This window comes from Hemitrygon akajei, chromosome 8 (genome assembly GCF_048418815.1).
Source record: "Hemitrygon akajei chromosome 8, sHemAka1.3, whole genome shotgun sequence".
Taxonomy (NCBI): domain Eukaryota; kingdom Metazoa; phylum Chordata; class Chondrichthyes; order Myliobatiformes; family Dasyatidae; genus Hemitrygon; species Hemitrygon akajei.
Window position 1 is genome coordinate 122,052,892 of NC_133131.1, and position 22,734 is coordinate 122,075,625.

The 22,734-nt window shown below is 41.0% G+C and overlaps 1 protein-coding gene across 1 annotated transcript in view; it reads right to left on the reverse strand.

The window, feature by feature from the left end:
• Window positions 1–270: 270 nt before the first annotated feature.
• LOC140732215 (sorcin-like) overlaps window positions 271–22,734 on the reverse strand; it is a 48,770-nt gene continuing 26,306 nt past the window's right edge. Inside the window, exons 5-8 of the mRNA XM_073054509.1 lie at window positions 13,569–13,716; window positions 12,502–12,615; window positions 5,986–6,044; window positions 271–641 (exon numbers count right to left, since the gene is read on the reverse strand). Coding sequence (XP_072910610.1) covers window positions 615–641; window positions 5,986–6,044; window positions 12,502–12,615; window positions 13,569–13,716 — 348 coding nt within the window. The 3' untranslated portion in view covers window positions 271–614. The remainder of the gene's footprint in view (window positions 642–5,985; window positions 6,045–12,501; window positions 12,616–13,568; window positions 13,717–22,734) is intronic.

Genomic DNA, 22,734 nt, shown 5'->3' on the forward strand with positions numbered 1-22,734 from the left:
GCCTCTTGAGTTGAAGAGTTCCATAGATTGATCACAGTCTGTAGGACGAAATTTCTATACTCCCCAGTTTTCAACTAACAACCCGCTTATCTTGCACCAATGTCTTCGGAATCATCTCAACATTTACCCTGTCAAGCTGTTGCATGAAATCACCTCTCACTCTTCTGAACTCCAAAGAATACAGATCCAAGCAGAATTGATTGTTGTTGCTTGTTGAAATGCTTTCAGTTTCCTTGCCTGAACTAGTACAAAGCACATACAAAACAAAAGGTGTGTGCAAGTATTTTAATTTGATTATATTCATAATGGAATCTAGATTTTTAATACTTTTATAAGCTTGCATATTATATAATATCAAATCAAGCATTATTTGGTAGAATTCAGTAAAAAAAAATCAGTGTCCATAATTAATATGTTATAACTAATCTCACAGCAGTTACCTGGTGCAGCATTATATAATTAGCCAAATATACTATAATTATCTATTTTCATGCACTCCTCTCTTTATACATTTTGTATAACATTGCATAACATTGTGACCGCTTGGCTGGCACTCAAGAAGTGGAGGTCAGTTCTTTTGTGAAGCTTAGTTTCCTTTGCAGTCCTTTCTTCAGTTAAATACACATGGTGCACATAATGAACTGGAAAACAAAATGTGACATTCACTAAACATTCAAATTATATTTGGCATAAAACAATAATTATATCCCTCTTCCTTTCAAAGTAAATATATTATCAAAGTATATACATGTCACCATATATAACACTGGGATTCGTTTTCTAGCAGACATACTCAGTAAATGCAAGAACCATAATGGATGAAAGACCACACCTGACAGGGCAGGCAAACAACCAATGTGCAAAGACAACAACTGTGCACATGCAAGAGAGAAAAATATAATAAATAAATAAACAATGAATTTTGAGAACGTGAGATGAAGAGTCCTTGAAAGTAAGTCCATAGGTTGTGGTAATAGTTCAGTGATGAGGCTGATGAAGTCGAGTCAAGTTATCCCCTTTGGTTCAACGGCATGATGGTTGAGGGATAGTACTGTTCCTGAACCTGGTGGTGAGAGTTCTGAGGGTCCTGGACCTTCTTCCTGATGACAGCAGCAAGAAGAGAGCTCAACCTAGGTGGCATGACTTTTCTGCACTGCATTCATTTATCTCATACAAATGACTGTCTACACCCATGTGTTGGCACTTATTTGATCATCTGGGGGGAATAAAAGTCCAGTTCAAACACAACTCCAGGAAGGGTTCCTAGTTAGTAAACAGCAGCAGAAAACCTGTCAATTTCAATACCAATAGCCCAACAGAAGTGATTACATAGTACAACAGATAGGATTAAAACTTGATCTTTTCTGTGAAGAAACCAAACAAACAAAACTTGTTAAGCCATAAGAGAAGGTAACTGAGATTTTATTTAAAATGAAATAAACAACTCACAGCCTCTTATTCTGTTTGATTTGTGTTTCTTTTTAAGGCAACAAACAGATACCTCTATTTAACACAGGTATTTGTCAAGATCAGTTATACTAACATATGCTGGTTTATTACAGTGAGAAAACATGTCAGTTTTTGACTTTTGCTACATTCATAAAATCCTCCAACTTCCCATACATGAAATACTTGCATTAAAATATACTACTTACAAGTGAAAATGGTTTACATCTTCTGTGTACTTTGATATTATGTTGTAATGAGGTAACTAGTTGGGGGGAGGGGTCCCACAAGCTTGCCCATCACAGCCTCCTAACATCCAGCTCCCCAGGAGAGCAAATTCAGCTTTTACAACAATCCAGCTGCTTTTATTGGATAGATAGAAATTAATAGTAAAGGCTTCATGATGAGATAGGGAGTTGAGATTTGTCTCAAAGTTGTGTTGATTGTAATATTACCCACAAATGCTAAGAAAACTTGATTGCAGAGGCATTTTTTCCAATGATATGAAGAAAGGACAGGAACCAGGTTGTCTCCAGAAGGACTTAGACAGATTAGGAGAATGGACAAAGAAGCAGCTGATAGAATGTAATGTAGGGTAGTGTATGGTCATGCACATTGGCAGAAGGAATGAAGGCATGGCCTATTTTATAAATAAGAAGTAATTCAAAAATCAGAGGTGCAGAAGGACTTGGGAGTCCTTTACAAGGCATTGGTCAAACTGTATTTGGAGTATTTTGAGCAGTTTTGGGCCATTTATCTAAAAAGGGATGTGCTGGCATTGGAGAGAGTCCAGAAGAGGTTCACGAGAATGATCCCAGGAATGAAAGGGTTAACATAGGAGGACCTTTTGATGGCTCTGGACCTGTAGTTGCTGGAGTTGAGAAGAATGAAGGGTGGATGTAGATTTGATTGCAACCTATTGAACATTGAAAGGTTTGGAAAGGGTGGATGTTTCCTATAGTGGGGAGCCTAGGACCAGAATCTCAAAATTGAGTAAAGTCTATTTAGAACAGCGATGAGGAGTAATTTCTTTAGCCAGAGGGTGGTAAATCCATGGAATTCTTTGCCACAGACATCTGCGGAGGCCAATTCATCGAGTCTTTTTAAAGCAGAGGTTAATAGGGTCTTGATTAATCAGGCCAAGAAAGATTATAGGCAGAAGGCAGAAGAATGGGGTTGAGAAGGATAATAAATCAGCCATGATAGAATGGCCTAATTCTGCTTCTAGGTCTTATCAGATACACACGAAGAAAAGATCTACCACAGGCAAATTTTCTGTCCATCTCATATTTTAGAAATGTCTTTGAAAACTTAGGTGACTAAAATTTCAGCTGAACAGAAGTTCAGTTACTTCCCCTCATTATGACATTTTTATAATAAAACAATTAATTGGAAAACAAGTTTATACCGAATTAATCATAAACCAACATTAAATGCAAAATGTTATTCAGCCAAATCTTGCCGACCAGTGGCTGCCTGTTCTAAAGGAAATTGTTGATCATTAGCTGTTGATATCTCTGACTTCAGTGCACACATGCTCAAAAATTTTAGAAACCTGAAAAGCTCAAATGCCAGCACAACTAAAGGTCAACTTCAGTCTCAGAGCAGCAATTTGCTAATACCGGTCTCCTGATATACTTTACCTCAGGACTTCGACTTCAACTTCAGCAGAGAGAACTGCCATAACAGTGATTTAAATAAGCCTGCTAACCCTATAGAAGAGCAAGTGTTCTGCTTAGAGTTTCAATCTAATGTGTTGAAATTAATATTTTATTTTTATATTTTCATTTCAAAAATGTAATACTTTCTATTGAATTTGCAAATCTAAATAATTTTAAATTTAGATGAAAATTTTTGAAAAGTGACTTGTCTCCTGCTTTGCCTTTGCTGAACTCATCTGCCCAAAAGATTTCAACTCGTACTGATATCTATGAGTTAGTATTTGATGATGTAAATGTCTTCAAAGATGCACTGCACAATCTGATTTAACCCACTTACTTGGTTATTTATCTGAAAATGATCTTATTTTATTTTACATTCAGTGCAAACAGGCCCTTCCAGCCCAATGAGCTGCACCATCCAGCAACGCACCCATTATACCTAGCTTAATCACAGGACAATTTCCAATACAGTTGGCCCTCCGTATCCACGGATTCAACCAACCACGGATCGGGATAAAAAAAAACCCCGGAAGCACTCATTGTTTGCCTCGCATCTCATTTGGTTGCTACTTGTGTTGTGTGCACCCTTTGTTTCTGTGATAAAATGCCACCTAAAAAGCAATTAAGTGGTCAAAGCAATTCCTCAAAGGCTAAGAGGGAGTGTAAAGTACTGTAATTTAGAGATGATTAAAAATATTACTCGTTGTTTGAGCATTGTTTGTCTCGCGTCTTGTTTGTTCGCTACTTGTGTTGTGAGCAAGAGGAAGGAGTTTAAGGCTAGTGAGGGATGGCTGGCTAGCTATGTAAAGCACTACAGCCTCAAGAACTTAAAGGACATGGGAGAATCAGCATCAGTGTTCCCAGAAGAGCTATGATGGTTGCAGCTGTACTGAGCATGTACAAACTTTTTTTTCTTGTCATTATTCCCTAAACAATACAGTATAACAACAATTTACATAGCATTTACATTGTATTAGGTATTATAAGTAATCTAGAGATGATTTAAAGTATATGGGAGGATGTGCGTAGGTTATATGTGTTACGTACCCCGTAACTGGGTCACTTACCAGCAAAGATAGAGAGGTCCGTTGAAGTCTGATGGTACTATTTTTAACAATATTTATTGATAAAAATACACAAGAATAATATCAATGCAAACATACAGACAATGTACATCGTTAATACTAAATCTAAAAGCGCGGGTATAATAATAATCAATAAAAAATAGCTCTATCGTTGTCTAGGGGATAATGTATTGTCCGATGGAAATATAAAAGTCACTCAGTTCATTCAAGCTGCAGCTTTTGGGTTGGAGAGAAAGACGGGTTAAAACTTGCCCATTCCTTTTATGATGTCAATCCTTCGAGAGTCGTTGTGAGTTGATTTCCCCGTTGTTAGCTAAAAACCGTTCCTCTGTGGTAAAGACCCACCGATTCCGGGGCAAATGGAAACGGACGCACGTGGCCTTCCCACCGGCTTCCGCTATTACGGGATCGCTAGCGTTTCTTCTGGTGCGTCTGAGGGGCTGTTCCCACAGACCCTCTTTTATCCTGACTCACAGGGTCTCAGATGTCAATCAGGTTGGGAGGATGCAATCCCTCCACCAACCAGCCCACTTTGCCTGAGGGCTTCCACGAAGCACAGTATTTTAATACACAATTCCGTCTCCAAGAGACAATGGCCGTTTCCCGTAGCTTCATATCGCTGTGGGGGGGGGGGGGGGGGTCAAGACATTCCAAACATCTTTCTCTTATTTCCTGGGTCTCCTGACCCAAATCAATAGCGATCCTGCGATTCTCAAAAAGGAGGGGGCTGCAGGCGTAACATATGCAAATACTACACCATTTTATATACGGGACTCGAGCATCTGCAGAATTTGGTATCTGCAGGGGGTCCTGGAACTAAACTCCCGCGGATATGGAGGGCCAACTGTACCTATTAACCAATGTCTTTGGAATATGAGAGACTGAAAATCTGGCTGAGAGGTGCCACAATAACCAGCTTTCACTCAACGTCAGTAAAACCAAGGAGCTGATTATTGACTTCAGGTGGCGGAAACTGGAAGTTCATGAGCCACTCCTTCGAAGTTTGTAAGGATTCGACAAACTTCTATACATGTGTGGTGGGGAGTATAGTGAATGGATGCATCACAACCTGACATGGAAACACCAATGCCCTTGAATGGAAAAGCGAAGAAAAAGTAGTGGATACCCACTACAATAAGTGTCACAGCAACATCCATCATCAAGGACTCCCACCACCCAGGCCATGCTTTCTTCTCACTGCTGCCAACAGGAAGGTGGTACAGGAGTCTCAGGACCCTCACCACCAGGTTCAGGAACAGTTATTACACCTCAACCATCAGGTTCTTGAACCAGAGGCAATAACTTCACTTGCCCCATCACTGAGCTGTTCCCGCAACCTATGGACTCACTTTCAAGGGCTCGTCGTCTCATGTTCCTGATATATTTTTCTTATTTATTATTTCTCTTTTTGTGCGAGCACAGGTTGTTGTCTTTTGCATGTTGATCGTTTGTCTGTCCAGTTGGCAGTGGTCTTTCATTGATTCTATTGTGTTTCTTGTATTTACTGTGATTGTCTGCAAGAATATGAATCTCAGGGTGACATGTATGTACTTTGATAATAAATTTTATTTGAACTGGAGCACCCAAAGGAAACCACACACTCATGGGACGAGAAGGACATACAAACTTCTTACAGATGGCCCCAGAAATGAACTCAGAACTCCGATGCCCCAAGTAATAGCGTCATGCTAACCACCATGCTACCTTGACACTCATATCTCTCAGGCAATGTAGTTTATAAGTTTTGCTTCCCCACTGTTTTCATGAATACAATAGCATAATTCTTTACTCACATCATCGTAGGCAAAACTGATAACCCCTTGCTGAGAACCATCTCTTCTTCTGAAGGCATCTGACAATGAAAAAAATGTATAACAGATTAAAATTACCAACACCAAATAAGAAAATGGGAGATCTGCAAAATGCATAATGAAGCTATCAACCCCTATATTAACATACTAACACTAGAAACATGATCCTAAACTTTATTTTTAAATAATTAAAAGAGCTCTCTTTTGAAATCCTTATCCTTTGCAATTGCCACCAGCTAACATGAAGCAACTGCTCACAATGTAAACACAGACACAAATTTAAAGCACAAACAACTAAAGAATATAATAATAGTGCTTGCTTGACTTTTTTTCCATCAGATGTTCATTACCGGATAAAAGACTATTGATAACGTAGGCAAGCACAATCTTACAACTTGATCTTATTATATGGAAAACTAAAGCATTCGTTTATACATTTCTTAAAAAGGCTATAAAAATCAGTATAAACATGAAGAAATGCAGCTTCAAGGTAAAGATAAAGCAGCTTTATTTATCACATGTACATCAAAACATACAATGAAATACATGTTTTGCATCCATAACCAACATAGTCCAGGAATGTGCTGGGAGCAGCCCGCAAGTATCATCATGCTAAAACGTGCCCCAGTGTCAATTCAAGTCAAGTTTATCGTCATTTCGACCATAAACTGCTGGTATAGTAAACAGTAAAAACAGAACAATGTTCTTCCCGTACCCTGGTGCTACATGAAACAACACAAAACAAAACTAGACTATGAAAGCGGCCAGTGAGTGAGTGGGCCAGTGAAGGAGTGGAGGTTTGAGGCTTTGACTCGAGAGATTCTGGCAGTTTTGGCAGTTGGACTGTGCAATCAAGTCAATCAAGATTTGAATAGCTCAGCAGAAAGCCGTTGATTAGACAATCAAGATTTGAATAGCTCAGACTCAGCAGAAAGCAGCTGATTGGGCAATCGAGGCTTCGACTAGAAGAGGCTGAGGACGAGCTTCACTCCAAGTGAGGTAAGGCCGGGTAAGTTCCTTTCAAAGGAGAAAGTTTCAAAAGTTGAGGCAAGTATTGGGTAGCTCATGGCAGCTGAGATCAGCCCCGTGGTTTGTTCATTCTGCAGCATGTGGGAAATCAGGGATACTTCCAGTGTCCCTGACGACTATGTGTGCCGGAAGTGTGTCCAACTGCAGCTTCTGGCAGACCGCATTGAGCGTCTAGAGCTGTGATTGGATTCATACTGGAGCATCCGCGATGCTGAGAAAGTCGTGAATAGCACATTCAGTGAGTTGGCCACACCGCAGGTAAAGGCTACACAAGCAGAAAGGGAATGGGTGGCCACTAGACAGTGTAGCAGTAGGCAGGTAGTGCAGGAGTCCCCCGATGTCATCTCCCTCCTAAACAGATATACTGTTTTGGATACTGTTGGGGGAGATGTCTCATCAGGGAAAGGCAGCAGCAGCCGAGTTCATGGCACCATGGGTGGCTCTGTGGCACAGGAGGGAAGGAAAAGGAGTGGGAGAGCTATAGTGATAGGGGATTCGATCGCAAGGGGAATAGATAGGCGTTTCTGCGGCCGCAAACGAGACTCCAGGATGTTATGTTGCCTCCCTGGTGCACGGGTCAAGGATGTCTCTGAGTGGCTTCAGGACATTCTGGAATGGGAGGGTGCACAGCCAGTGGTCGTGGTGCACATAGGTACCAATGATATAGGTAAAAAACGGGATGAGGTCCTACAAGTTGAATTTAGGGAGTTAGGAGATAAACTAAAAAGTAGGACCACAAAGGTAATAATCTCTGGATTACTACCAGTGCCACGTGCTAGTCAGAGTAGAAATAGGAGGATATTTCAGATGACTATGTGGCTTGAAAAATGGTGCAAGGGGGAGGGATTCAAATTTCTGGGGCATTGGAACCAGTTCTGGGGGAGGTGGGACTGGTATAAACAGGACGGTCTGCACCTAGGCTGGACTGGAACCAATGTCCTAGGGGGAGCGTTTGCTACTGCTGTTCAGGAGGCTCTAAACTAATGTGGCAGGGGGATGGGAACAAGTGCAGAGAGACAGAGGGGTGTAAAATGAGGGTAGAAGCAAAAAGTAGTAAGGTGAAAAGTAAAAGTGGCAAGCAGGCAAATCCAAGGCAAAAAGCAAAAAGAGCCACTTTTCAACATAATTGTATAAGGGCTAAGAGTGTTGTAAAAACAAGCCTGAAGGATTTGTGTGTCAATGCGAGGAGCATTCGTAACAAGGTGGATGAATTGAATGTGCAGATAGTTATTAATGAATATGATATAGTTGGGATCACAGAGACATGGCTCCAGGGTGACCAAGGATGGGAGCTCAACATCCAGGGATATTCAATATTCAGGAGGGATAGACAGGAAAGAAAAGGAGGTGGGGTAGCATTGCTGGTTAGAGAGGAGATTAATGCAATAGAAAGGAAGGACATTAGCCTGGAGAATGTGGAATCAATATGGGTAGAACTGCATAACACTAAGGGGCAGAAAACGCTGGTGGGAGTTGTGTACAGGCCACCTAACAGTAGTAGTGAGGTTGGGGATGGCATTAAACAGGAAATTAGAAATGTGTGCAATAAAGGAACAGTAGTTATAATGGGTGACTTCAATCTACATATAGACTGGGTGAACCAAATTGGTAAGGGTGCTGAGGAAGAGGATTTCTTGGAATGTATGCGGAATGGTTTTCTGAACCAACATGTCGAGGAACCAACTAGAGAGCAGGCCATTCTAGATTAGGTATTGAGCAATGAGGAAGGGTTAGTTAGCAATCTTGTCCTGCGAGGCCCCTTGGGTAAGAGTGACCATAATATGGTGGAATTCTTCATTAAGATGGAGAGTGACATAGTTAATTCAGAAACAAAGGTTCTGAACTTAAAGAAGGGTAACTTTGAAGGTATGAGAAATGAATTAGCTAAGATAGACTGGCAAATGATACTTAAAGGGTTGACGGTGGTTATGCAATGGCAAGTGTTTAGAGATCGCATGGATGAACTACAACAATTGTTCATCCCAGTTTGGCAAAAGAATAAACCAGGGAAGGTAGTGCACCCGTGGCTGATAAGGGAAATTAGGGATAGTATCAAGTCCAAAGAAGAAACATATAAATTAGCAAAAAAAAAGCGGCACACCTGAGGACTGGGAGAAATTCAGAGACCAGCAGAGGAGGACAAAGGGCTTAATTAGGAAAGGGAAAAAAAGATTATGAGAGAAAGCTGGCAGGGAACATAAAAACTGACTGTAAAAGCTTTTATAGATACGTGAAAAGAAAAAGATTGGTCAAGACAAATGTAGGTCCTTTACAGTCAGAAACAGGTGAATTGATCATAGGGAACAAAGGTATGGCAGACCAATTGAATAACTACTTTGGTTCTGTCTTCACTAAGGAGGACATAAATAATCTTCCGAAAATAGTAAGGGACCGAGGGTCTAGTAAGATGGAGGAACTGAGGGAAATACATGTTAGTAGGGAAGTGGTGTTAGGTAAATTGAAGGGATTAAAGGCAGATAAATCCCCAGGGCCAGATGGTCTGCATCCCAGAGTGCTTAAGGAAATAGCCCAAGAAATAGTCGATGCATTAGTGATAATTTTTCAAAACTCCTTAGATTCTGGATTAATTCCTGAGGATTGGAGGGTGGCTAACGTAACCCCACTTTTTAAAAAAAGGGAGAGAGAAACCGGGGAATTATAGACCGGTTAGTCTGACATCAGTGATAGGGAAAATGCTAGAGTCTGTAATCAAAGATGTGATAACAGCACATTTGGAAAGAGGTGAAATCATTGGACAAAGTCAGCATGGATTTGTGAAAGGAAAATCATGTCTGACGAATCTTATAGAATTTTTTGAAGATGTAACTAGTAGAGTGAATAGGGGAGAGCCAGTGGATGTGGTATATTTAGATTTTCAAAAGGCTTTTGACAAGGTCCCACACAGGAGATTAGTGTGCAAACTTAAAGCACACGGTATTGGGGGTATGGTATTGACGTGGATAGAGAATTGGTTGGCAGACAGGAAGCAAAGAGTGGGAGTAAACGGGACCTTTTTAGAATGGCAGGCAGTGACTAGTGGGGTACCGCAAGGCTCAGTGCTGGGACCCCAGTTGTTTACAATATATATTAATGATTTAGACGAGGGAATTAAATGCAGCATCTCCAAGTTTGCAGATGACACGAAGCTGGGCGGCAGTGTTAGCGCTGAGGAGGATGCTAAGAGGATGCAGGGTGACTTGGATAGGTTAGGTGAGTGGGCAAATTCATGGCAAATGCAATTTAATGTGGATAAATGTGAGGTTATCCACTTTGGTTGCAAGAACAGGAAAACAGATTATTATCTGAACGGTGGCCGATTAGGAAAAGGGGAGATGCAACGAGACCTGGGTATCATTGTACACCAGTCATTGAAGGTGGGCATGCAGTGAGAAAGGCAAATGGTATGTTGGCATTCATCGCAAAAGGATTTGAGTACAGGAGCAGAGAGGTTCTACTGCAGTTGTACAAGGCCTAGGTGAGACCGCACCTAGAATATTGTGTGCAGTTTTGGTCCCCTAATCTGAGGAAAGACATTCTTGCCATAGAGGGAGTACAGAGAAGGTTCACCAGATTGATTCCTGGGATGGCAGGGCTTTCATATGAAGAAAGACTGGATCGACTAGGCTTATACTCACTGGAATTTAGAAGATTGAGGGGGGATCTTATTGAAACGTATAAAATTCTAAAGGGATTGGACAGGCTAGATGCAGGAAGATTGTTTCCGATGTTGGGGAAGTCCAGAACAAGGGGTCACAGTTTAAGGATAAAGGGGAAGCCTTTTAGGACCGAGATGAGGAAAAACTTCTTCACACAGAGAGTGGTGAATCTGTGGAATTCTCTGCCACAGGAAACAGTTGAGGCCGGTTCATTGGCTATATTTAAGAGGAAGTTAGATATGGCCCTTGTGGCTAAAGGGATCAGGGGGTATGGAGAGAAAGCAGGTACAGGGTTCTGAGTTGGATGATCAGCCATGATCATACTGAATGGCGGTGCAGGCTCGAAGGGCCGAATGGCCTACTCCTGCACCTATTTTCTATGTTTCTATGAGACAGCACAAGGCTAACTATGTAAAACAACATAAAAACTGCACTAGATTACAGACATGCACAGGACTAAATAAAGTGCACAAAGCAGTACAATAATTAATAAGCAAGACAATAGGCGCAGTAGAGGACAAATTACAATAATAAGTGATGTAGATGTCAGTCTAGACTCTGAGCATTGAGGAGTCTGATGGCTTGGGGGAAAATAGCTTGTCTATAACTTAATAACCCTAACCCATAACATGTTTGGAATGTGGGAGAAACCTGGAGCACCAGAGGATTCCCACGCTCTCATAGGAAAAACAACAACCTCCTTGTAGACGGCAGCAGGAACTGAACCAAAATTTTAAAATGAACTGTCTCAACGAATTATTCATTAGTCTTATAACAGATGAATAAAAATCATATTGTGACTGAGATAGCACTATGTAATCATTTAGAAAAGGATGATTATGACAATATCAAAAATCATTGCATGTACATTATGCCCTTAAAACTATTGTTCACCTTTCAGTTTCCAGTAACACACATTACTACTGAGGTACCAGCAGAAAAAATAAAGCTTTATAATCTTCTAACATTCAATTTCCGTTCAAAGAAAAATAAAACTTTGTAATTTATTTTTCAGCTCAGAGCATTTTTTTTTTTGCCTGAAATAGGAAAGAAGTGAAAACGTTGTGGCCGTATAAGGCATTATGACGATCGATCAATATTAAAAATTATGATCAATTAAAACATGTAAAATTACTCTAAACATGATTTTTGCTTAAAACAAGCAAGCAATCACATTTAATATTCAAACATTAACTAATGGAGATTCAATGTGTGCATAGAAGTGTCATATAATCTTTGGTTACATAAAAGGTCTTGATCAAAGTAAGAATCAAAACAGAATGAAATATCATCATCTACATTTATAAAATTTACCGTATTAATTTGAAACAGTGCAAAATAAAATCTCTGCTGTTGGAAGTGCCAACTGAAGTACAAACCACTATTTACTCTGCTTCACTACAAAGCAAATATCTCAGAGATACAGGAGAATGCAATGGTTAGCAATGAGGAGTTTTCAAATGAAAAAATCAGCCCAACTTACAGAAAGATTAAATATTCTCAAGACATCCAGGGAGGGCTTAAAATACCTGTTTTTATAGCAACTCCCATAAATGGGTAACATAGTTAAAGGAAAGATACCTGAAAACTACAGGTACTGAGTTATATTTTCTGAGCAGTAATACATCAATACACAGGAATGAAAAGAGTGTTATTCTTTGTGTGGTTTCTATTCCACTGCACAAAATCAAAAGCAATTATTTGTACAATTAACCAATATTAAGAGGTTTCACTAGGAGGACAATTGTTATCGCCAAAGTCATTCAATATGCTTTACAATGTGCTGAAATTAACAAAAGAAGGAAATGCATACCAGTCAAAGCCCTGAGTTTCACACAACAGGCCACATAGTCATCAAATGAAATCTTCCCATGGGTACTATATCTCTTTATTATTGCATTCAAACCTTGCGGAGATAATCTGTACCCTATTCAATACAATGAAAGAGAAAAAAATCTTTAAAACGTTACATTATTTACACAGTGCCGCGGATAAACATAAATGAGACGGCACTGCTTGCAGTGTACAAGAGCTGGATAATTCAACTTTTTTTAAAAAACTGCAATTTGCTGAAAATAAAAGAAAATAATGAAATATACCTTTGTGTATTACAGTGCAATTCCTAACCAGTAATAAATTCAGAAAGATTTTAGGGAGAATTTCCCTGAGCACTTAAAAATTTCTTTCAATTTTTCCTTGGAGCGACGGATGACGAGAGGTGACCTGATAGATGTGCATAGGATGATGAGAGGTGTCGATTGTGTGGATAGTCAGAGGCTTTTTCCCAGGGCTGAATACTTTTGAAATGCTGACATTTCAGTTTTTGAATAGTTAGTTTTTTTTTGCTTTACAATTTTCCCTGTTTTTTGGGTTTTACTGTGGGGGAAAAGGAGTAAGTGATTCACCAATAAAAATTCAATTAAATTGATCAAAATCTCTGGTTGTAACAATCACTTATGTGAACAAAGGGTTGGGGAGCTGAATATTTTTACAAGGCATTGTATATTATTTTTTTAAAAAAACAAGGGAAATTAAAACTGCGCAGGCTAATCCAGGCTGGGATGGCAGATTTCCTTTCCTGGAGCACATTAATGATGCCAATGGGTTCCTTTAATTACAGACCAAATAACATATTGTACTGCAGTTTCATCTTAAACAAAAAGTAACAAGATCAGAGCTGCTGAATTTTATCTTCCCCACTCAGCTAATTGCTGCCATATGCAGTAATTCTGTATTTAACATCACTTGCCATGCAGGGACTTTGTTACCATAAATTGAAGGGTAAGGATATTATTCATATTTTAACTTTTTTGTATGTTGGAGCAATTGTTCTGGCAGTATATGGAGATTAGTGGAGAAATCATCGAATCAGCGCCTTACCCATGGTAGAAATAGCTTGCTGTAGCTCATGAGGCTCCACCGTTCCACTCCTGTCCCTGTCGAAAGTAGCAAAGTTCTGCCGCCAGCTGCTCAGAACTGTCCACAGTTCTTTGAACTCTGCAAAGCCCATAGTTCCAGACATATCCCGCTAGGAATTTACATTAAGGGACAAAATAATCCGACCGTGATCATCTCTAACTACATAAATTCTCAAGTAAACAAATAGTACAAACCTGTGAATGTGGTTTCGAGAAGTACATTAAAGTCTGTAAAACAGTTGTCTCTGAAATCAGCCATATGGGTGTGAAGAACGAAACGGGACCCAACTCAATCATGCTCATTCAGGAAGGGAATACATACATAGATAGATAGATAGATACTTTATTCATCCCCATGGGGAAATTCAACTTTTTTTTCCAATGTCCCATACACTTGTTGTAGCAAAACTAATTACATACAATACTTAACTCATTAAAAAAAATGATATGCATCTAAATCACTATCTCAAAAAGCATTAATAATAGCTTTTAAAAAGTTCTTAAGTCCTGGCGGTTGAATTGTAAAGCCTAATGGCATTGGGGAGTATTGACCTCTTCATCCTGTCTGAGGAGCATTGCATCGATAGTAACCTGTCGCTGAAACTGCTTCTCTGTCTCTGGATGGTGCTATGTAGAGGATGTTCAGAGTTTTCCATAATTGACCGTAGCCGACAAAGCGCCCTTCGCTCAGCTACCGATGTTAAACTCTCCAGTACTTTGCCCACGACAGAGCCCGCCTTCCTTACCAGCTTATTAAGACGTGAGGCGTCCCTCTTCTTAATGCTTCCTCCCCAACACGCCACCACAAAGAAGAGGGCGCTCTCCACAACTGACCTATAGAACATCTTCAGCATCTCACTACAGACATTGAATGACGCCAACCTTCTAAGGAAGTACAGTCGACTCTGTGCCTTCCTGCACAAGGCATCTGTGTTGGCAGTCCAGTCTAGCTTCTCATCTAACTGTACTCCCAGATACTTGTAGGTCTTAACCTGCTCCACACATTCTCCATTAATGATCACTGGCTCCATATGAGGCCTAGATCTCCTAAAGTCCACCACCATCTCCTTGGTCTTGGTGATATTGAGACGGAGGTAGTTTGAGTCGCACCATATCACAAAGTCCTGTATCAGTTTCCTATACTCCTCCTCCTGTCCATTCCTGACACACCCCACTATGGCCGTGTCATCAGCAAACTTCTGCACATGGCAGGACTCCGAGCATGTACATGCTAACATCTGACTTCCAAATACTTGCACATTGTTGTGTTTAATTCACAAGCTAACGCAGCAGTTTACTTACTCTCATATGCCCATTACTACTTACATAATAAGCCCATCAGGTCTACACTGGCTCACAGCAGAACAATCACATCAGTTATAGTGTCTATCCCCTTATCTTCCTGTAGCTCTGCAACTTATTTTCTCTCCTATTCCCCTTTGATGTTTTAGAACATAGAACAATACAGCACAGTACAGGCCCTTTGGCCCACAATGTTGTGCTGACCCTTAAACCCTGCCTCCCATATAACCCTCCACCTTAAATTCCTCCAAATACCTGTCCAGTAGTCTCTTAAATCTCACTAATGTATCTGCCTCCACCACTAACTCAGGCAGAGCATTCCATGCACCAACCACTTCCTGAGTAAAAAACCTTCCTCTAATATCCCCCTTGAACTTTCCACCCCTTACCCTTTCCACCCCATGTCCTCTTGTATTAAGCAGTGGTGCCCTGGGGAAGAGGCGTTGGCTGTCTGCTCTATCTATTCCTCTTAATATCGTGTATACCTCTATCATGTCTCCTCTCATCCTCCTTCTCTCCAGAGAGTAAAGTCCTAGCTCCCTTAATCTCTGATCATAATGCATACTCTCTAAACCAGGCAGCATCCTGGTAAATCTCCTCTGTACCCTTTCCAATGCTTCCACATCCTTCTTATAGTGACTTACACACACCCACTTACACCAAGGAGTAACTTCCCATCAATCTGCCGATCAACTGACCATGATTTTTAGGATGTGGGAATAAACTAAACAACCCAGCAGGAGCATACATGATCACCTAGATAAAGTGCAAAGTCCAGATGGGTAGTAGCCAAAGCTAGAATTGAACTCTGAGCCCGACAGCTCTGAGGCAGAAGCACTCATTACTATAAGTGCCATGCAACTCTCTTTCAGGTGATTATCAATAGTAACTATCTCAACATGTCACTGTCTTGGAGATAGGTGTATCAAATACTTCCTCTAAGGGATTTTAAGGTGAAACCATCCGACAAAATTAAGTACACTTTTGGTATGGTGATTTTTTTGGGGCCCTGAGCTCAGATCCCAAGTGATCAGTGGCATCAGAGCAAAGATGGTACACACCTCAGGAAACAACTCATCCTTCTCTTACATGAGCAGTACTTTGACATAGCTTTGTTTCAAAACAATCTTCTCAGATGGAATACTAGCTGCAGATTTGATTACTAGCAATAGATCAGAGGCTGACTTCACAATCAGTCTTGGTCTATGGTTCACACTGTGGTGGGCAGATCTTTGGAAGGTCACTACAACCTCCCTCAAATCAAGAAATTAATAATGATAACACTAACAATTGTCATTTCACCATGCTGAAGGAGCTCCAATTCTTGCATAAGTGCATGCCAGCTAGTTCAAAAATCACAGTTGTTTTATTGCTGCTAAAGGGTCTCAGTCCAAAACATTGATTATTTATTCCCACCAAAGATGCTGCCTGATTTGCTGAGTTCTTTCAGAATTGTGTGTGTTATTCTGAATTTCAAGCATCTGCAGAATCCCATGCATTTAGTTTTTTTTTTAAATTGCTCACATTTTGTCAAACTTATTAACACATTGCAAGTTGGACCTGTGATGCACAACACTTGAAAATCAAAAGAAAAAATGAAACCCATTTCCTATTTGCATTCTTGCCCCAGTGACTTGCTTTGTAGCTATTACCATGGTAACCTCTTCAGTTCAGTGCTTGAAAGCAATCAAGTACACCATTACTGAATTCTTTCACATTTTGGAGAAAATAATAAATAAAAATGAGAAGGAAATTTTATACTAAATGTTTTCCTCCTTTATCATCCATTTCCCTCCATTCTCTTCATCTTCACATGTATATCCAAAAGCTGCCTAAACTCCACAGACTGCCTGACTCCACTACTCCCCCGTATCCTATTCTTAGAGGATTACCGGTACTTTTCTTGCTCACCCCACGTGTTTCAATCTGCTTTTACATAAATAAAACAAGTTGCAACAAAAATTCAGGATTGTGAACTCCACTACAAAAACTGGATGTTAGTTGGCTCACAACTATTGCTTTGTCAACATGTCAGTTGAGCCTAGAACTATCTCTGTTCCTTTCACACCCTGCGTCAAAAGTTCAAATTAATTGCCATTCAACCATACAAAAGTATGCCATCAAATGAAACATTCCTCCAGACCAAGATGCACAACACAGCACATATAATTCACAAACATAATACATTTATCAGAGATTCTTTAGCCAGATGGTGGTGAATCTGTGGAATTCGTTGACACAGGCAGCTCTGGAGACCAGGCCATTGAGTCTATTTAAGGCAGAATATTTTAACAAATAATAAGTGCATTTGCAAAACAGGTTTTAAAAAGTAAACAGTACAATGTTGTTGGCACATCGTGCCTGATAAGATCTGGATTGTGGCAGGGAGATCAGTAGTCTTACGGCCGGTGGGGGGGGGGGTGCAGGGAGAAGCTGTTCCCATCCTAACAGTTTTTGTCCAAATGCTAAGGTACCTTCTGCCTGATTGGACAGATCATTGAGGATGCCAAGAGCCCTGTGTATGCAATGCTCCTGTTAAGACACTACAATCAGAATTAGGCCATTCGGCTCATCAAGTCTGCTCCACCATGGCTGACCCATTTCCCTATCAACCCCATTCTCCTGCCTTCACCTTGTAACCTTTCACGCCCCGACTAATCAAGAACCCATCAATTTCTGCCTTAAATACACTCAATGGCCTGGCCTCCAGAGCTGCCTGTGTCAACGAATTCCACAGATTCACCACCATCTGGCTAAAGAATCTCTGATAAATGGAAGAGACCCCAATGATCATCACTGCAGTCCTCGCAATCCTTTGTAGGGACTTGTAATCAGATGCTTTACTATTCCTGTACGATGTCGCTAGTCAGGACACTTGACGGTGCTCCTGTAAAATTTTATTAGAACCTGAGGTGGGGAAGCTTCACTCGCCTCAATCTCTTCAGGAAGTGGAGACGATGCTGTGCTTTCTTGACCAAAGAGATGGTGCCAAGGGACCAATTGAGATTGTCCATTATCTGCACTCCCAGCAACTCGGTGCTCCTAACTTTTCTCAACAGATGAACCATGTAGCTGCCGTGAGCTCACCTTGCACCTTTGCTAAGTCCACTATCACCTGTTAGGTCTTGTGCACGACGAGAACTCAAGCTGCTGGGCTTGCACCATTTTACCAGCTGCTTACCTCCTCTCTCATCGTTGTTGTGGCTGATGAGGCAAACCATAGCTGTGTCATCAGCAAACTTGATAATTCAGTTTGAACGGGATCTAACAGTGCAGTCATGTGTCAGCAGTATGAACAGCAGCAAGCTAAGCATGCAACCGAGGGTCTCTGGTGCTCTGTGTGATGGAGCTAGAGATGTTTCTGCCAACATGGATTAACTGTGGCCTTTCGATCAAGTTGTCCAGATCCAGTTACAGAGAGAGGTGTTGAGACCCAACACACACAGTTTACACACCATAAAGAAATTGAGCTACTGGCAGAGTTGAAACATCTATTATAGGAAAGATGTCAACAAAATAGCGAGAGTACAGAGGAGATTTACTAGAATGTTACCTGGGATTCAGCACCCAAGTTACAGAGAAAGGTTGAAGAAGTTAGGTCTTTATTCTTTGGAGCGTAGAAGGTTGAGGGGGGACTTGATACAGGTATTTAAAATTATGAGGGGGACAGATAGAGTTGACGTGGATAGGCTTTTTCCATTGAGAGTACAGGAGATTCAAACAAGAGGACACGAGTGAGAGTTGGGGCAAAAGTTTAGGGGTAACACAAGGGGGAACTTCTTTACTCAAAGAGTGGTAGCTGTGTGGAACGAGCTTCCAGTGGAAGTGGTAGAGGCAGGTTCGGTATTGTCATTTAAAGTAAAATTGGATAGGTATATGGACAGGAAAGGAATGGAGGGTTATGGGCTGAGTGCAGGTAGGTGGGACTAGATGAGAGTAAGCGTTAGGCACGGACTAGAAGGGCCGAGATGGCCTGTTTCCGTGCTGTAATTGTTATATGGTTATATCTCAACAATGACACTAGAAGAAAGAAGCTGTCCCAGGAGCCTTACCTCAACAGTGGCAACTTCAATTTTATTTTGTTTCTTCTTTTAAATCTCCCCTTTTTGCCACCAACTATCCTGAAAATATAGTTATATCTGATGCTGAACAGCTGATACAGGGTATAAAAACAGAAAATATTGGAAAATTCAAGAGGCCAGATGGCATTTGTGGAAAGAGAAATAGTTTGAAGTTTGTGATTGTCCAAAACTGAGAGAAAAGAAGCAGTAAAATTAGTTTAGTTCGCAGAGAAGGTGGCTTGGGCAATGGGTGGAATAATGTGTCTAAGGGACAGTTAAAATCAGATTAAGGTCCTTTCTTATATAATACGTTGTCAATGGCCAACTAGGACATGACTATATAAATGAAAGAAAAAGGAAAAAGAGGGATGACAGGCAGAAGTGGCCAATTCACATATGAACAGAAGACCGAGTTATATAAAGTTGGAAAATTCATATACTGGGTTTAGCAGGTGGCAATGTGCCCAGGCACAAGGCATTACTGATCAGGCTTAAGTCAGGATTTGCTGTATCAGTGCTGGAGCCAAGAGCCAGAAAGGTCAGAGTGGGTGTGGGAGTGGGAGTGAGATGCTGAATTAAATTGGTAGGCAACCAGAAGGATTATTTCTTCAGATTGAATGTAGATGCACTGTAAATCAATCATCCAATCTGCATCTGTTTTCTCCAATTCAGAGGAAGCTATATTGTGAACACTAAATGCAGTAGACTAGATTAGAAGTGAATCACTGACCACTGAAGGACCCAAAATGCACAGATACTTCTAGGTATTTCCACCATTATATATTATGTTTCTTATTCCTAGCATCTGAAATTTGTTTGGATTTTAATTAAAGAGGAGGATAAGGGGATAGTGCCAATGATATTAATATGCTAGGGCACTGAGTTCAACGAGGAGGTAATATTGGGTCTCCTAAAGAGCAGTAAGGTAAATAGGTCACCGGAGCTTGATGGGATATACTTCAGGTTATAGAGAGAAACACAACAGATGAAATTGCTACAGCCTTAACCAATATCTTCATGTCCTGTCTAGCTACAGATGAGGTCCCAGAGGACTAGTAAGTAGATAATGTTGTTCCATTATCCAAGAAGGGTACCTGGGATAATCGTGGAAACTATACACCAGTGCTAGGGAAGTTACTGGAGAGAATTCTTTGGGGTAGAATTTATGAGTATTTGGAAAACCATGGCCTAATTAGGAACAGCAGTGTAGCTTTGTATAGGACAAATCACATTTAACGAATTTGATCGAGCCTTTTTGGCAAAGTAATGAGGAGATTTATGAAGGTAGAGCTGTGGATGTTGTCTATGTGAATTTCAGAAAGGCATTTGAGAAGGTTCCTCCAGAAGATTAAGATCCATAGTGAATTCAGTTCAGCATTCAACACAATCATCCCTCAGAAACTGATTGGAAAGCTGAGCCTACTGGGCCTCAACACTTCCCTCTACAAGTGGATCCCAGACTTCCTGACTGGGAGACCTCGGTCAGTCCAGATCAGTCCCCAGGGCTTTGTGCTCAGTCCACTGCTGTTCACTCTGCTGACCCATGACTGTGCTGCAACACACAGCTTGAACCACATCATCAAGTTTGCTAATGACACGACCGTGGTGGGTCTCACTAGCAAGAACGACGAGTCAGCTTACAGAGAGGAGGTGCAGCAGCTAACGGACTGGTGCAGAGCCAATAACCTGTCTCTGAATGTGAACAAAACAAAAGGGATGGCTGTTGACTTCAGGAGGGCAGGGAGTGACCACTCCCCGCTGAACATCGACAGTTCCTCGGTAGAGATTGTTAAGAGCACCAAATTTCTTGGTCCCTCAACACCAGCTCCATTGCAAAGAAAGCCCAGCAGCGTCTCTACTTTCTGCGAAGGCTGAGGGAAGTCCATCTCCCATCCCACAACTTCATCACATTCTACAGAGACCTCTCTGTATCTCATCTCAGGATGAGAGCATCCTGAGCGGCTGCATCACTGCCTGGTTTGGAAACTGCACCATCTCAGATATCAAGACCCTGCAGCGCATCGTGAGGTCGGCTGAGAAGATCATCGGGGTCTCTCTTCCCGCCATCATGGACATTTACACTACACGCTGCATCCGCAAGGCAAACAGCATTATGAAGGACCCCATGCACCCCTCATACAAACTTTTCTCCCTCCTGCCATCTGGGAAAAGGAACCGGAGCATTTGGGCTCTGAGGACCAGACTATGTAACAGTTTCTTCCCCCAAGCTATCAGACTCCTCAATACCCAGAGACTGGATTGACACCAACTTACTACCCTCTATTGTGCCCATTGTCTTGTCTATTATTTATTGTAATGCCTGCACTGTTTTGTGCACTTCATACAGTCCTGGGTAGGTCTGTAGTCCAGTGTAGTTTTTTTTTCTGTGTTGTTTTTACATAGTTCAGTGTCGTTTTTGTACTGTTTCATGTAGCACCACGGTCCTGAAAAATGTCTCTTTTTTACTGTGTACTGTACCAACAGTTATGGTCGAAATGACAATAAAAAGTGGTTTGACTTGACTTGAATTGGCCATTTTGATTCAAGACTGGCTTACCCATAGAAAACAGAGAGTGATGGTCAAAGGGACTTATTCCAGCTGGAGGTCTGTGATTAGTGGTGTTTGGCAGATATGTACTGGGACCTCTGCTGTTTGTGATGTATATAAATGACCTGGATGAAAATGTAGATGGGTGGGTTAGTAAGTTAGCAGATGATATGAAGCTTGGTGATGTTGTGGATAGTGTTGAAAACTGGCAAAGAATACAGCACAATATACATCAGTTGCAGATATAGGCAGAGAAACGGCAGCTGGTGTTCAACCCCGCCAAATGTCAAGTGTTGCACCTTGGCAGGTCAAATGTAAAGAAACAGTACACTGTTAAAGGCAAGACCCTTAATAGTGCTGATGGAATAGTCAGGAAGGCATATGGCATGTTTGCCTTTATTTGTTGAGGCGCTGGGTTCAAACATCAGGAAGTTAATGTTGCAGCTTTATAAAACTTGAGTTAGGTCTCATCTGGTGTATTGCATACAGTTCCGGTCACCCTATAATAGAAAGGCTGTTGGAGAGACTGCAGAAGAGGTTCACCAGGATGCTGGCTGAATTAGATGACGTGCTGTAACAAGAGGATGGGGAAACTTGGATTGTTTTCTCTGGAGCAGCAGAGGCTGAGGGGAAACCTGATTGAGGACTATAGGATTATGAGAAGTATAACAGAGTATCTTTTTCCTAGAGTTGAAATGTTAAATACCATACGGCACGCAGTTAAAGTGAGAGGGGCAAGTTCAAAGGAGATGCAAGGGGCAATTCTTTTTCATTAGTGGTGGGTGCTTGGAATGCATTGCCTGGGGTGGTGGTAGAGGCGAGTTAAGAGTCGCTTGGATCAGCACATTATTGTGAGGGAAATGGAAGAACATGGACATGTGTATGCAGAAGGGATTAGTTTAGTTGGCTATTTGACTACTAATTTAGTTGGTTTGGCACAACCTTGTGGGCTGTAGGGCCTGTTCCTGTGCTGTACTGTTCTATGGTCTACTAACTAGTGATGAAAATGCGTCCACACAACACTATGTCATGCATTCTACAGAACAAAGTGAAGTGAAAGAGAGACATTCAATTTACTTTCTTGTTTTTTTTAAAATAACAGCAATTGACAGATTGAACTTCAATCTTACAAGTAGCATAACGTGCTATTTTGAATGTTATCTTCAGGAAAAATAGATGATAATCCAACGAACATCTTGATTATAAGATGAACAATC